Source organism: Schistocerca serialis, chromosome 5 (assembly GCF_023864345.2).
Source record: "Schistocerca serialis cubense isolate TAMUIC-IGC-003099 chromosome 5, iqSchSeri2.2, whole genome shotgun sequence".
Lineage (NCBI taxonomy): Eukaryota > Metazoa > Arthropoda > Insecta > Orthoptera > Acrididae > Schistocerca > Schistocerca serialis.
In genome coordinates this window covers 451,537,533-451,552,572 of record NC_064642.1, presented here as the reverse complement: position 1 = coordinate 451,552,572, position 15,040 = coordinate 451,537,533, and the positions used below count along the sequence as shown (strand labels likewise).

The 15,040-nt window shown below is 42.4% G+C and overlaps 1 protein-coding gene across 3 annotated transcripts in view; it reads left to right on the top strand.

The window, feature by feature from the left end:
• LOC126482380 (uncharacterized) overlaps window positions 1-15,040 on the top strand; it is a 91,706-nt gene that overhangs the window by 51,332 nt on the left and 25,334 nt on the right. For all 3 annotated transcript variants that reach the window (XM_050106480.1, XM_050106479.1, XM_050106478.1), the window contains exon 6: window positions 5,419-5,602. In XM_050106480.1, the coding sequence (XP_049962437.1) occupies window positions 5,419-5,602 (184 nt within the window). The remainder of the gene's footprint in view (window positions 1-5,418; window positions 5,603-15,040) is intronic.

The following is a 15,040-nucleotide window of genomic DNA, read 5'->3' as shown; positions in this document are numbered from 1 at the left end:
GAAAAGACAACTGACCTATTGGACAAGATGAAGTATATGAAGCCAAAATACAGGCATTTTTACGAAAACTTGCAGTGTGACAGCTGAGTCTAATGTCCCAGATTTGTGTCTCAACTTGATAACAAACTGATGTTCTATTACCTTTTTAAGGCTAAAATAATCAGTTTACAATAAATATTAGTTTGTATATTGTTATAATTTTCTTTCTTACAACTTTTGAATTCTAGGCAACCTCATCATTACAGCAGAGGATAGAGTGATCTGGAATAATGCTGTATATCCATTGCTACACAGCATTTTTCCATTTTTGTGCTTACATATTTTTTTAAAAAGGCTATGCTTCACACAATTTTAAGAAAGCTCAATGATGTATTTTCAACAGTCTGTATGTACAAACAATACATATCTGCTATTACATTATTATTTTGCAATAATTCTCTGGGATTAACAGTTTTTGTGAATTTCCTAAAAACTGCTAAATGTGTCACACAACAATGTTTGAACATACGTTTCAATTATAAATTACCGATCGTAGATACTGAATAAAATATAGAAAGAACCAGGCAGCGAGAGTTTGGGAACAGATCGAAACAGAATGAGAACTGGTGAGTGCAGTAAAAAACCGATGATGTGCTACTGAACTAGGAACAGTAGAACTGGAACATAGAAGAAGAATGAGACTGGCCAAACAAGACTGAGGCAGGAATGAGTAATGGAGCAACTTGAACAAGGGACGAGCCCACTCGAACAAGACCAGCTGCAGGGAACGAAGATTGACCATTCTGGGAATGAGACCAGCTGCAACAACAGTGAATGGTGAACTGCCATTCCTTAGAAGTCATTCTTGGTCATTCTGTTCACTTTAGTGAACCATTCCTTTGGACCTGTTTGTTCATGAGCAACCCACTTCTAAAGGAGCCTACTCATCGAAGATCAGCTGCATTCAGTCATCGTCAGACACACGTGAAAAATAAAGAAAACTTGCTTACTTTTGGAGTAATCCATTTTTGAGCTGGTGTACAAATACATGCATGCACATACACAGGTGCCTATGCCCCTACATGGTGCTGGATGGACATACAATGCCAATGCTGCATTTCGGGAGATGGGCTAAGATGGGCTGAGGATTGTTGGGTGGGGCAGGTAGAGTGAGAGAGAGAGTCTGAAAGCAGGAAGAGTGGTTGCGGGTGGGTGGTCAGCAGCTGAGAGGGAGGCAGCTAGTTTGCCAGCTAGGAATGCAACGGGGAGGACTGACAGATGCCATGTGCACAAACTAGGCATGTGATGTATGGGTGTTGGAGCCAGTGAGGAGCAGCACATGCTGAAGGTGATGTGGAGCTGTGAATTGATAGGGTGTGATAGGAGGAAGAAAGGGGAAGCTGTTGGTTGGAGGGTATGGGAAGTGGATTACCAGAGATTGAGGCCAGGAAGATTGTCGGAGCAAAGTATGCGTTGCAAGGATAACTCCATCTGCATAGTTTAGAGAAGCTGGTGGTAAAGGGAAGGTTCCAAATGGCTGGTGGTGGAGGGAAGGATGCAAATGGCTTGGGTTGTGAAGCAACTTTTGAAATTGAGAATGTTGTGCCCCAGGGTGGTCATTCATCCTTGTCGGCAGTTGGTTGGAAGTGATAGCAACGTGAAGAGCTGTGTCGTAGTTTTAGTAGAGTTGGTATATGACTTGGCGGCTTTCACAGGTGGTCCAGCCTCTGATGGGTGGGGTAAGCCTGTGACAAGACTGGAGAAAAAAGTGTTTGGTGGGTGGATTGAGCAAGCCTTTCACTTCGGTTTTTCCCAGGGATATGATCCCAAAGGCAAGGGATGGTGATTGGGAGTGACATAGGGATGGACCAGAATGTTGCATAGGGTGAGTGGGTCACGGAATGCCCCCTGTCAGTTCACGTCTCTACATCACCTTCAGTATATGCCGGTTCTCATCAGCTCCAACAGCCATGCATTACATGTCTGGCCTGTGCACTTGTCACCCCTCCCCTTGCATTCCTAGCTGGCAAACAGGCTACCTGCCTCCAAGACGCTAACAAACAACCCGCAATCGCTCTTCCTGCTTCGCAACCCACGGTTGCTTCGTCAGGAAAGAGGGAAGGAGAGGGAAAATATGTATATGTGTGTGTGTGTGTGTGTGTGTGTATGTGCGCGCGCGCGATGAAAGTATTACTCAGAAAGCTAGGCAGTTTTCTTTCTGCTAGCTGTCAATGACTCAGCACTTATGCTTTTCAGTGAGCTGTCTCCTTTACTTCTAAAGTATTTACACTCTACCAGAACTTTCCTACAAATTAATTGTTATTTGAATTGTTTAGAGTGAAGTGGTGGTGGTGGGGATTTCAGCATGATAAATACTGTACTAAACAAAACTGAATTGTAGTTACAGCACTCAGCTGTGATGGTGTGATCAACATGACAGCATTTGAATTACTTAGATACAACCAGGTGTCATTTGCATCCAGCACTTTAAAATCAATGTTTCACCAGCAGCTGATTTTATAACTGGGGACTTACTTCCAACATATGGGACAATATTAGGTGTATCCTTTCTAGGACCAGTTTTGAAAGAACATGTGGCCACTGTTTAATCTTCCTGTCATAGATGTTCTTAGTGTTCTACTGATAAATTGTTTTCTTGCAGTTCCTCATTAGGCTTCCAGTGTGTCACCTAATTCTTAGATTGGCCTCCTTTTCAAGGGACACTCACAGAAAATATTGTATTCATTTTTTCTGACAATCTCTCTCATCTTGCTGGAAATACTATGATGAGAATCTTATTTACTCTTATGGACATTATTTGAAGTTGCCCAACCAGTGATTAATCACATGTTTCTAATAATTACAGTATTTTGACAATATTATGAAAAGGATAGATTACTACTCACCACATAATGGAGAGGCTGATGTGCTGCCAGGCACAGCAAAAACAACAGGCAAGCTTTACGCCAAAAGGCCTTCTGAATTAGACAACACACACACATTCTCTGGCCTTGGCAGCTAGAGACAGTGGTCATCTGTGTGTGAGTTTTGTTTTTGTGAATGTATGTATGTATGTTGTCTAGTTCAGAAGAGGGCCTTTTAGCCGAAGGCTTACTCGTTTAGCATTCCTTTTGTTGTGCCTATCTGCATCTCAACATGTCCACTATATGCTGAGTAACAATATATCCTTTTCATAATATTGTTGTTGTTCCAACCTGTATTTTCCATTATTTCATTGCAGCATTTTGTTGTATATCAATTTTACAAAAAAAAAAATAGGGTTTGTATGTTGCAACATCTTTTATTCAATTTACTATCCATGCTTGATTTTTATCTATGTGCAATGTGAAAAGCTGCAAAGGAAATAGTAGTTGTACCAAGATGTACCTCAAATTTTGCATTTTCAGTAATTAATGCTGAAATGTATTCTTTTAATCAGGAGTGTTCGATTTCCTTGTTCATTCCTTTGTTGTGCATTATCCAATTTTCATTAATCAGTCTGCCCTTTCATTTTTTCATATGAGTCGTTTCTCCTGAAAAGTTTCTTAATGTTACAGTAGATATAGAGTGTGAAGCCTCCCAGTGGGCTGAGGTGGAACATACTACACCTCAGAACTGTTGTTGCATGACTGTATACCTGGCACTTACAGAAATAAACAATTTGCTAGCTGAGAAGTGCAGAGGTCTTTGCTACAGTAATCAATCCATTGGCCCCTGTTAACAGTAACCTGCAGTGTACCCAGCTATTATTCAAATACACACAGCCAAGGAACTTAGACATGTGCCTTACATTGGTTGATACCACAGTTGCCTTGTTGTTGTACTCTGATTGGGGATAGAAAAGGTACGCCGAGATGTCAAAATTGCTGCATAATAGGAATGGAATATTTAAGGCTGAAACACTTTAGTGGACAATGATGCTTTGTGGACGATGTCAGGAACCCAGAGCACAATGTTTTGATCCAGATATGGAACTTTGATGTCGCAGACATGCCATATTGAATAATATAATTTCGACTAATGTGTTACACATCTTTATTTATTTGTTGGCTCCTTACAGTTCCCTACACAGCCTTCAGCCCACTAATCGCACAAAAATTTAACAGTTTCTGAAGTGATCAGAAATTAATCCTCTACATAGTTCCAGTTTCATCTGATTATATTATTGTAACACAGATGTATATTTTTCCTATTATAACATTTTTCTGATTCACTGTAAGTGCTAGCTCTTTTTCCAGATACAGATATTCACTGTCTCCAAATACACTGAACCATTTAATACTTGAATCAATATTTATGACTTTCTTTTTGTTTAAGATTTTTTTATTGTGTGTTGGTTGAGTTCAATTTATACAGTGTTTATTTTTGAATCACTTTGTACAAGGGTTATTCAGAAAGTAGGGAACATTTTGACATTAAAAAAGAAACTAAGTACAAGAAATACATTTTATTATATACATCTGAAAGAGCGACTGACATACTACTTTTCCACATAGTCACCAAACACATTGAGGCAATTACCCTAGTGGTGGACAAGATTTGAAGTACCTTCGTTGTAAAATTCTGCCGCCTAAGACTTCAGCCAGTGAGTCACGCTCTGGTTCAAGACCAGGGCTGTTGCGTGGATGAGGGAAAATTTCCCATTTGAATGAATTAAGGAGTTCTTTAGTGCAGTTGGCCGTGTAAGGTCGGGCATTGTCATGCAAAAACAAAATTTTGGGTGTCAGCTTTCCTTGCCATTTGTTTGAACTGTTCTTCTAAGGCTCCATTATTGTGAAATGACATTTTTCACAAATCGTTTCATCAACTTCCGTCATCAAGATCTGTCCGTCACAATGTTTGGGTGTCCACTCTTCTCTTCAACATGAACATTGGTTTGGCCATTTTTAAAGTGAATGCACCACTTCCGGACGGAACATTCACTCATTACGTTGTTTCCATACACTTTGCACAGTTCATGATAAATTTCTATAGGTTTTAGGTTTTTGCCAACAAAACCCATATCACAGACCGCACCTCACAACTGGTGGGATTTTCAATTGCGGCGCACATTTCAAATTCGAATACTGAAAAAAAACCAGACCCGCAGAGAAGTTCCTGCTGTCACGGATGGATGCCGACTGAGCTGCTGAGCATGCACATACCAAAATATACGCGATCAATGCATGCCTAGCAGTGTCAGATGGAAACGTTCCCTGCCTTCTGAATAGCCCTTGTATATAAATTTTCTGTATGGCATTGTTAATAGTAAGGTTTTAATTGTCGCCCACAGTAAGGACAATGAGCATTGGGGTACACAGTGGTGGTGGTGGTGGTGGTGGTGGTGGTGGGAGGGGGGGGGGCAACAAGAGGGTAGAGGCTGGAGGGGGGGCGGAATTTACATATAACTTTTTTCTGGTTGGGTAATTTGTTTCAGTTTATGTAATTGGGCTATTTCAGGACAGTTTAACACACAATGGGAAGAAAACTCCATTGAAATTGATCTCACCTCGTCATTCAAGGGGGCATTCAAGTGATTGCCTCAAAGAATTGTCTGCAGAAGCACTAAGTTCCTGTCAAGTTCCGACTCCAACTAAGTTGGGATCTTCACCTCATCAACACCGTTCCTCCAGTGAAACACGTGGTTTGTATAACTTTTTATTTTTGACTTATTTAGTGTTGGGTGTCAAACTATATCAGTATTAATCTATTGCTGAGTTAATGTTTTGTTAAATATATTTTTAGTAGTTTTGAAAAATGTGCACCATCATGTATAACTGCGAAACATAGCTTTGCTAACTTTTAACACTGAAATTAATTTTGAAGAATTTTTTTCATTATAGTAATTGTGTGCAGTAGTTTTCATTAGTAGAAAATGATTGGAAATTCTTATTTATTGATTAGTTGCTGTTGTTGCAAGTGACATTCACCCCTAAAAGATGTTTTAGTCTGTGTTTCACGGTTATTTTTATTATTAAAATCCAAAATGACATACAAACACTAATGCAGATTGTAGATATAGTACGAACAAAAGTCACTAGATCACAAGCCGATCAGGAGATCAAACAGAATCTGAGGTTTTCCGAATGGTGACGTAAACTGTTCAAACAGGTCAAGCTGTGCTACCCGTACTTGAAAAAGTAAAAATGGAGCCAAGACAATAGAAGACAAATTCTCCAGGAACACAATGAGGTACTTATTGGAGGATTTAACAATAGATGGCAAACTAATTGCCTTTTCATACAGGTGAAGATGTATTCATTCCGCTGACACCCAGTGATTCAAATATGCCCTTCGATTTAAAGTGATTGCAGTTTCCCATGCACTTGCATTTGCTATGACTACTAACAAGGCACAGAGCCAGTTGCTTTGCTTGGCAGATATCATGGGCAACACTAGGTACTGCAGCTGGTTTTTAATAATGTTCAGTTCTGTTGGTAGATCTTTGTCCCTCATTGGGGTTTTCATGGTTTTGTAGGTGATTGTTCACGAGGTTGATTGTGGCAAGATGTACTGTGGATAGTAGTACAAGGCGTAAGGTTATTAGGGTTGTGACACAAGCACTGTGTCCCATGTTACATGGGAACCAAATACTGGGGAGGTTGGCACTGATCACTGATGATGTCGTGGTCCATTCCTCAAACTCTGGAGGTGGCATATTGTTTTTAATGGAGACGAGCCAGGAATGGCCTTGGGAGGAAATCTGAATTTTTTTTTGCATTGTTTAGCACTTCAGGCTGTGTATGTAAGTAGCATCTGCTCACAGAGCTGTGCACAAACTCAGGTTCGAACACAAAGAAACGAAAGTGGATCTACTGACAAGTTTAATTGTTGTTGTGTGGCACGAAGGTACTGAAACTGGATATTGCAGTCTGTGCATTTGGAGAAATTGATCCTGTAAGATGTTCTTTTTCTGATGAAGTGTGGTTTAATTTGTTGTGGTGTATTAACTTGGAACAATTAATATTATAGTTCTGAAAATCATGATATATCAAGAACCTCTGCATTATGTGGGTGTGTTGTGCAGTTATTGCAACATGAATTATTGGACCAGTGTTTTTTCACTGGACAGTAACTTGTGACAGATATCTAAGCACTATACTGCAAACTTTTTTTAGATAATTAACAACAAATGAATGGATATACGGTTATTTCATGTTGGCTAATGGAAGACTGCAGGCTGCAAATGCGTCTGTGTCAGTATTACAAGATGTTTTGGTGATAGAAACTATCCTCTTGTCACAGTAATTCCTGTTGCAGTAATTGCACACAACATGTACTTTTTCACTGTAGATTGTAATTTTATCCACGTAACTTTGTGTTGCCTACAGCCAAACAGTTACGTGGTATGAACTCTGGTTGTTGTGGTCTCTTGTAGTTTCTCATTTGGGCTCTGAGTTGTTGCATTAGTGCATTCTTTTGTGCTACTATACAGTCCTGCATTGTAAGGAATCGAAAAAGACTGTGCATATTGTGTGAAGACAGAAGGGGAACAGATTGCTGCCCGGGAACAGCTAGGAACAGTGTTAGTCCTAGTCAGCAGGCTTCAAGCAGCTGCTCTAATCTGCAGTGTCATTGACGCTCCTGCTACGGAAGCTGTGGTATCTCCAGTGCCACTGGAAACCTCTAGAAACTCTGCTGCTGATGTGCCCTCCTCTGTGCATGATCTAGCCAGTTTCTTACTGCCTCCATTATTAGGCAGAGAATTGTAAGGACCCCTCAGGGATTAAGCTCTCATGTAGCAGATGTATGTGTGGCAAGCATATGTAGGTCTTTTTAGATTAGAAGAACACCTCAGTAGTCTCAGTGATGGTGTACATGCTGTGCTTAGAAGAACAGTTACATCAACTACAGAGGACTACATTTCTTGTAAATGAGAAAGAGAACATATTAATGTGGTATTTGTTAACTGCAGGGGTGTCCATGGTAAGTTCCCAGAATTAGTCTCACTTCTTACATGTAACAGTTTACATAGTAGTATTAGCCACAGAAAGCTAGTCAACAGGAAGGAGTAACAGCAAAATCCTAAATGTAATTTTAAATATACAGGATGAATCACCAAAAACTTGCACTGCAAATATTGCAGAAATGGAAAGTGCTGTTGATGTGTGGTTCATAGTATGGATTGGTAGACAGGGGCTCATACTGTTAGCCAGTTTTGATTTTAATAATACTTAGAAAGAGTATTTTTTGTACAAACATATTCTTTTTTTTTTTTTAATGGAACAGTACCTGTTGACACTAACAAACTAAAAGTAGGGTATATTAGAATGTCAGTGGTGTTCATTGCAGGAGTCTAGTGCAAGTCATTTACAAGATATCGTATTGTGCAAAGTTTCCACACAGACATTTGTTTGTGCCATTCAACCTCCATAGTTGATAGGTACAATGCTGTTATGCTTGCTTAAAGTGTGCTTATGTGTCCCTTGATTGCATTGTGACTTGCTGGTCAGTTGATATGTGACAGTCCAAGCAGTATGTTGTGAGTGGACGATGTGGTTTACCAATGCAGAAAAAGCCAACATGCACATAGTGTATGGAGAGAATAGGAAGAATGCAGTTTGTTCTTGTATGGTGTATTTGGCAAGATATCCCAATAGACATCAACCATCTCAGCTGTTATTTATCAACCTCTTCAGCCAGTTATGTGAAAGTGGTAGTGTAACACCTATAAAATGTAACAGAAAAAAATAAATGATGACAGAAGAGGAGGAAATTAATGTTCTTGCTGCTGTTGCAGTTGATCCACACATTAGCTCCTGCACAGTTGCACAAGGAAGCAGCATGAGTCAGGGAAGTGACCTACACATTCTCCATCGACATAGGTTCCATCCCTATCACATCTCTCTCCATCAAGAGCTACATAGGAACAGTTATGAGAGAATGGTGTTAACTTTTGTACACAGGCATTAAGACAGGCTGGATCACGTATCTGTGATGGTGTGATCAACATGACAGCATTTGAATTACTTAGATACAACCAGGTGTCATTTGCATCCAGCACTTTAAAATCAATGTTTCACCAGCAGCTGATTTTATAACTGGGGACTTACTTCCAACAAATGGGACAATATTAGGTGTATCCTTTCTAGGACCAGTTTTGAAAGAACATGTGGAGCAACATTTACCAATCATGACCAGGTAAACCACCTCAACATGCACTACTGGTCCGTTGACAATGCCCGTTGGTTTCATCAGGTGGAACGTCAGCGTCCATGGAGTGTAAACATGCATTGTGGGATAGTGAACCATCAGCTTGTAGGCTCGTGTTTCATAGGCAGAATGTTGAACATGCACAAGTATTGTAGCCTCATAACAGACCATCTTCCACAGATGCTAGAAGAGGTTCCTCTGCAGACTAGGAGGTACCTGTAGTACCAACATGATGGCTGTCCAGCCCATAGTGCATGAAGTACTACAGCATGTCTTCATGAATTATTTCCAAATCTTTGGATTAGATGCAGAGGATCTGTACCTTGTCCAGTCCATTCCCCTTGATTTTTCTTGGGGAAAGCTGAAAGACGCTGTTTACAAGGACATACCAAATAACCTGATGATATGCAGCTTCGTGTTACTGCAACCTGCTCATACATCTCTGCTTGGTGAAAGACTACTTTTTCGTGTGCCAACCTTGGTCTCTTTTCAACGGACACAAGTTTCAAACAATCCAACAATGAAGCATAACAGGGTCCAGTTCTGCCTTTTTTCAAGTTCTGTATAATGAGATACCTTGGGAATCCCAAAAAACAGTGGCTATCACCATACCAGCTGATGATATGGTCCTTGCCCTCTTTGGTGCACTTTCACCAGCCCTTGTTAATTGTTTTGACTGCCATTGTGTCCAGGTTTCCCATCGACAGTAAGCAATCATGCCACACACCTCCCCCACAGTTTCTTCATAGTCAATTCTACATGCGGGATATTATGCACTCATTCAGTTGAAATGCCTACAGTCTCAGCAATCTCAAAAATTTTTATTTGGATGTCTTGCATTACCATACCATTGATTTTGTCAGTAGTTTCCCTTGTGGTGACAATTGGATGGACAGAGTGCGCTTCATCTTCAGTGCTTGTCCATCCATGTTTAAATTCATTCACCCAAAAGTAAATGGTCTTCAGTGGTGGTGCAGAGTCCCTGTAAACTTCATACAATTATGTTTTGATTTTTATGGCAGTCCACCCCTTCAAAAAAATGTTTAATAACAGCGCAAAACTCAATTTTCTCCATTCTCAGTTACATCTGACTGGATTGATTGGACCAGTGTTTTGTGAGCAGAATTCTCTCACATGCCTTACCTATGACTGGCTCTATGTGCACATTCTGTTTCAAATCTCTACAAATGGTTACATCCATATTTGTATGAGTTGACCAATTCAAGTTGTGACTCATCGAAACTGTTGTGGTTTTTTTCCCCTTATTTTCTTTCTCTCTCTCTCCTTTTTTTTTAAAAAAGTGCACAATTTTACATTTTTTTAACATGTGAAGCAAATTGTCAGTCTTCGTACCACCTTGAAATCTTATCAAGATCTGACTGAATATTTATACAGCTTTTTACTGGCAGTACTTCATTATACGTAGTCATATCAACTGCGAAAAGTCTGAAGTTACTATTAATATTATGTACACAGTCATTAATATACAACATGAACAGCAAAAGTCCCGACACACTTCCCTGTGGCACACCTTAAGCTATTTAATCTATCAGTGTCTCCCCTTCCAGGCTGACCTTCTGTATCCTACCTACCAAGGTATCTTCAGTCCAATCACAAATTTCATTATATACCACATATGATCATATTTTTGATAATAAATGTAGGTATGGTACAGAGTCGGATGATTTTCAAAAAAATCAGTAAGTACTATATCCACCGGTAAGCATTGATCCATGGCTTTCAGGATGTCATATGAGAAAAGTGTGAGTGGGGTTTCACATGATCAGTGTTTAAGAAATCCATGCTGTTTGGTATAAAGGAGGTCTTTCTGTTGCATATACATCATTATGTTTGAGCTCAGAATATATTCCAAGATTCTACAAGAAACACGTGTCAATGACATTCTGTGGTAGTTCTGTTACCCTTCTTGTAGAGGGGTGTGATCTGTGCTTTCTTCCGACAGCTGGACATGGTTGTTTGCTTAAGAAACGTAGGTACATTTTTGTTAAAATTTGGTATAGAGTCTGACAAGAATTCCATCATGCCCTGCGGCTTTGTTTAGTTTTTGTCATTTTAACTGTTTCTCAACACAATGACACTAATATCTATATAATCCGTCTTTGCAGTGATGTGAGAATTAAATTAGGATGGCATTTGTAAGGTAACATTTGAAAATGGAGGTCAACATTTTTGCTTTACTACCAATAGTTTCAGTGTCTGTCTAATACATGAGTGTCTGGACACTAACTTGGGTACTAATAACAGCCTTTTGGGAGGGATCCTTTGATATGCTATGCTTCATCTTACAGCTGATCTGAAAACTGCATCAAATAGTTAAGCAACTGTGTTATAGGACCGCCTGGCTAGCCATGCGGTCTAACGCACTGCTTCCTGATCGGAAAGGCATGCCGGTCCCTGGCACGAATCCACCCGGTGGATTAGTGTCAAGGTGCAGTCTCCTGGCCGGCCTGTGGATGGTTTTCAAGGTGGTTTTCCATCTACCTCGGCGAATGTGGGCTTGTTCCCCTTATTTTGCCTCAGTTACACTATGTCAGCGATTACTGCACAAACACTGTCTCCACGTACGCGTACACCATAATTCACCATAATTGCTCTACCATGCAAACATTTGGGGTTACACTTGTCTGGTAAGATACGTTCCTGGGGGGGTGGGGGCTGAACTGCACAATACCCTGGGTTCAGTGTGGGGCAGCGGTGGGGTGGATGGACTGCTGTGACCTGTTGTGGGGCTGTGAACCACTGAGGGCTATGGCGGGACAAAACCTTTCCATCTTTTCTAGGTCCCCGATTTAAATACACAACTGCATTATTGGGATGATGTGTTAGATCTTGTGATAATTAAGACCTGAACTGACATCTTGGGTTGTCGGGTGTTCTGCCGGATATCAGCGTCGTACTTGCACGATATTTCGGTCACGTAGCTCGAGACCTTCATCAGGTGCGACCTGAGACTGCTCCTCGAGTGGACCTGGTCCAGTATTTATGCCTATGGACTTCCCCCTCCACCAACGGCTGCAGGCGCTTCCTCTGTGGTCCGCGCCCATTCCCTGTGACCTGCTCCGTTTTCCGTCCGCTGCGGTTCTAGGTGTTCCCTCTGCGGTCCGCGCCCACCAAACCCGCTCCTGGGGGTTTCATCTACGGTCTGGGGTACCAGGCGTTCCCCCTGCGGTCCGCGCCCGCTCACCACGACCTGTTGGAGCGTTGCCGCTCCGTTTTTCATCTGCTGCGGCTCTGGATGTTCCCTCTGCGGTCCGCGCCCACCAGTCCCACTTCTGGGTGTTCCATCTTCGGTCTGGTGCTCCTGGCAGTCCGTCACGGGCTCGTTTACCATCTCCATGTCTCTGGTTCTTCTGTTTGTGTAGTGTTGCAGCTGGCCCCGTTGCTCCTTTAACAATTCCAGAGCCGGATCCCAGGCTCTGCTTAGCTGGTACCCTGTGTCACGATTCATAAGATCGTCAGCCATTTTAATCTCAATCGATTCTCTTATGACACTGTCCCAAAATCTGGGTGTTTGTGCTAGAATCTTGGTATCCTCATACTTCATGGCATGATCTAGCTCTAGACAGTGTTCAGCAATGGCTGACTTAGTCACCTGTCTTAATCTAGTGTGCCTCTGATGTTCTTTGCACCTGATCTCCACAGTTCTTGTCGTCTGGCCAATGTAGGACATGCCACATTGACAAGGTATATTGTAAATCCCTGGTTTTCGTAACCCCAGGTCGTCTTTGACACTCCCCAGCAGTCCCCCGATCTTGTTGGATGGACAGAAAACACACTTGATATTGTGTTTACGCAGGATCCTACTGATTCTGGCAGAAATAGAGCCAGCATAGGGCAGATATGCCACCTTCCTTGCTTCATCTTGGCCTTCTTCAGGAACCTGTGGTATAGTGGCTGGTCGGAGTGCCCTCTCAATTTGTCTGTCCGTGTATCCATTCTTGGAGAAAACTGTTTTGAGACGTTCTATCTCTGTGGGTAGATTCTCTTGGTCTGATAGGGCACGTGCTCTGTGGACCAAAGTCTTCAGAACCCCATTCTTCTGTGCAGGGTGGTGACAACTCCTGGCCTGCAGATATAAATCAGCGTGTGTAGGTTTTCGGTACACGCTGTGGCCAATTGATCCATCTGCTTTCCTCTGGACTAGTACATCCAGAAATGACAGCTGGCCGTTCTTCTCCAGTTCCATGGTGAACTTGATATTAGGGTGGCATGAGTTAAGATGTTCAAGAAACTCATTGAGCCTGTCCATCCCATGTGGCCAGATCACGAAGGTGTCATCCACATACCTAAAGAAGCATGTGGGTTTAAATGTGGCTGTCTCCAATGCCCTCTCCTCAAAACTCTCCATAAACATGTTGGCAACCACAGGGGACAGTGGGCTGCCCATAGCTACACCTTCAGTTTGCTCGTAATATTGGTTTCTGTACAGGAAATACGTGGATGTCAGTGTATGACTGAACAGGTCCAACAGAGCACCATCAAATTTCTCTGCAATCAGTTCTAGTGAGTCCTTCAGTGGGACCCTGGTGAACAGCGATACCACATCAAAACTAACCATGATGTCCGAATCTGTGATGTTCAGTTGCTTGAGGCGTTGCAGGAAATCTTCTGAGTTGCGGATGTGGTGAATACATTTCCCCATATATGGAGCCAGGAGACCTTTCAGGTACTTGGCTGTTGTGTACGTAGGTGCCCCAATATTACTGACAATAGGACGTAGGGGCACACCCTCCTTGTGTATTTTAGGCAGACCATACAGTCTGGGTGGCACTGGCGCTTTTTCCCGTAGTTGTCTGATGATCTTATCGGGCATCCCTGTTTCCTTCAAGAGAGCACTAGTCTTCTTGGCCACCTTGTCCGTGGGGTCACACTCCAGAATTCTGTATGCAGGGTCCTCCAGAAGTTGGCGTACTTTCTCATCATAATCCACTCGCTGCAAGATGACAGTGGAGTTCCCTTTGTCTGCTGGCAGTACCACAATGCTGTTGTCTTCCCGTAGTTTCTTGAGTGCAAGCCTCTCCTCGGTTGTGATGTTCGATTTCGGCTGCCTGGCCTTGGTGAGGGCCCTGCAGGTCTCTCGGCGGACTTCCTCTGCCACATTAGGTGGAAGTGTGGCTGCAACTTGCTCTACTGCACTGACGAAACCTGAAATGGGTACGTTTCTAGGGGTCGTAGCAAAGTTGAGACCCCTGCTGAGTACCTTTAAGGTCGTATCATCAAACTGTATGCCACTCAGATTCGTCACCGTGCGTGTCTCTTCCATCTGCTGTGCTTTCTTGCTCATGCGGTCAAACTTTGCAGATTGGCAAGATGAGGCATTCCTTCTAGCACACTCAGCTAAAGACCCAATCCCAATCTTCTCTTGTTAAGGAAGCTGCCATGTACAGATGAATGTGTAACAGCTCCCTGGCCACAACATCTAACCTGTGGCGCATATCTCGAATCCTCTCTCTCACCAGTGCCATGCTAGCTCTGCGTTTTATCTTGTTCGCCACTCTGGAGTTGATGTGATGTTTAATTCTGGCAAATACTGGTACCACTTCTCCATCTCGACACCTCAGCAAAAAACTGAGAGAACTCAGCATCTTCCCTTTCTTCTGCCGTAGCTTGTCCAGCTTCTTGATATTCTGATACATCTCCTCCCCGTAGAGACTTTTTATGTAACTCTTCAGGCTTTCCTGGCGATCTAATGACATCTTGGGTTGTCGGGTGTTCTGCCGGATATCAGCGTCGTACTTGCACGATATTTCGGTCACGTAGCTCGAGACCTTCATCAGGTGCGACCTGAGACTGCTCCTCGAGTGGACCTGGTCCAGTATTTATGCCTATGGACTTCCCCCTCCACCAACGGCTGCAGGCGCTTCCTCTGTGGTCCGCGCCCATTCCCTGTGACCTGCTGGAGCGTTGC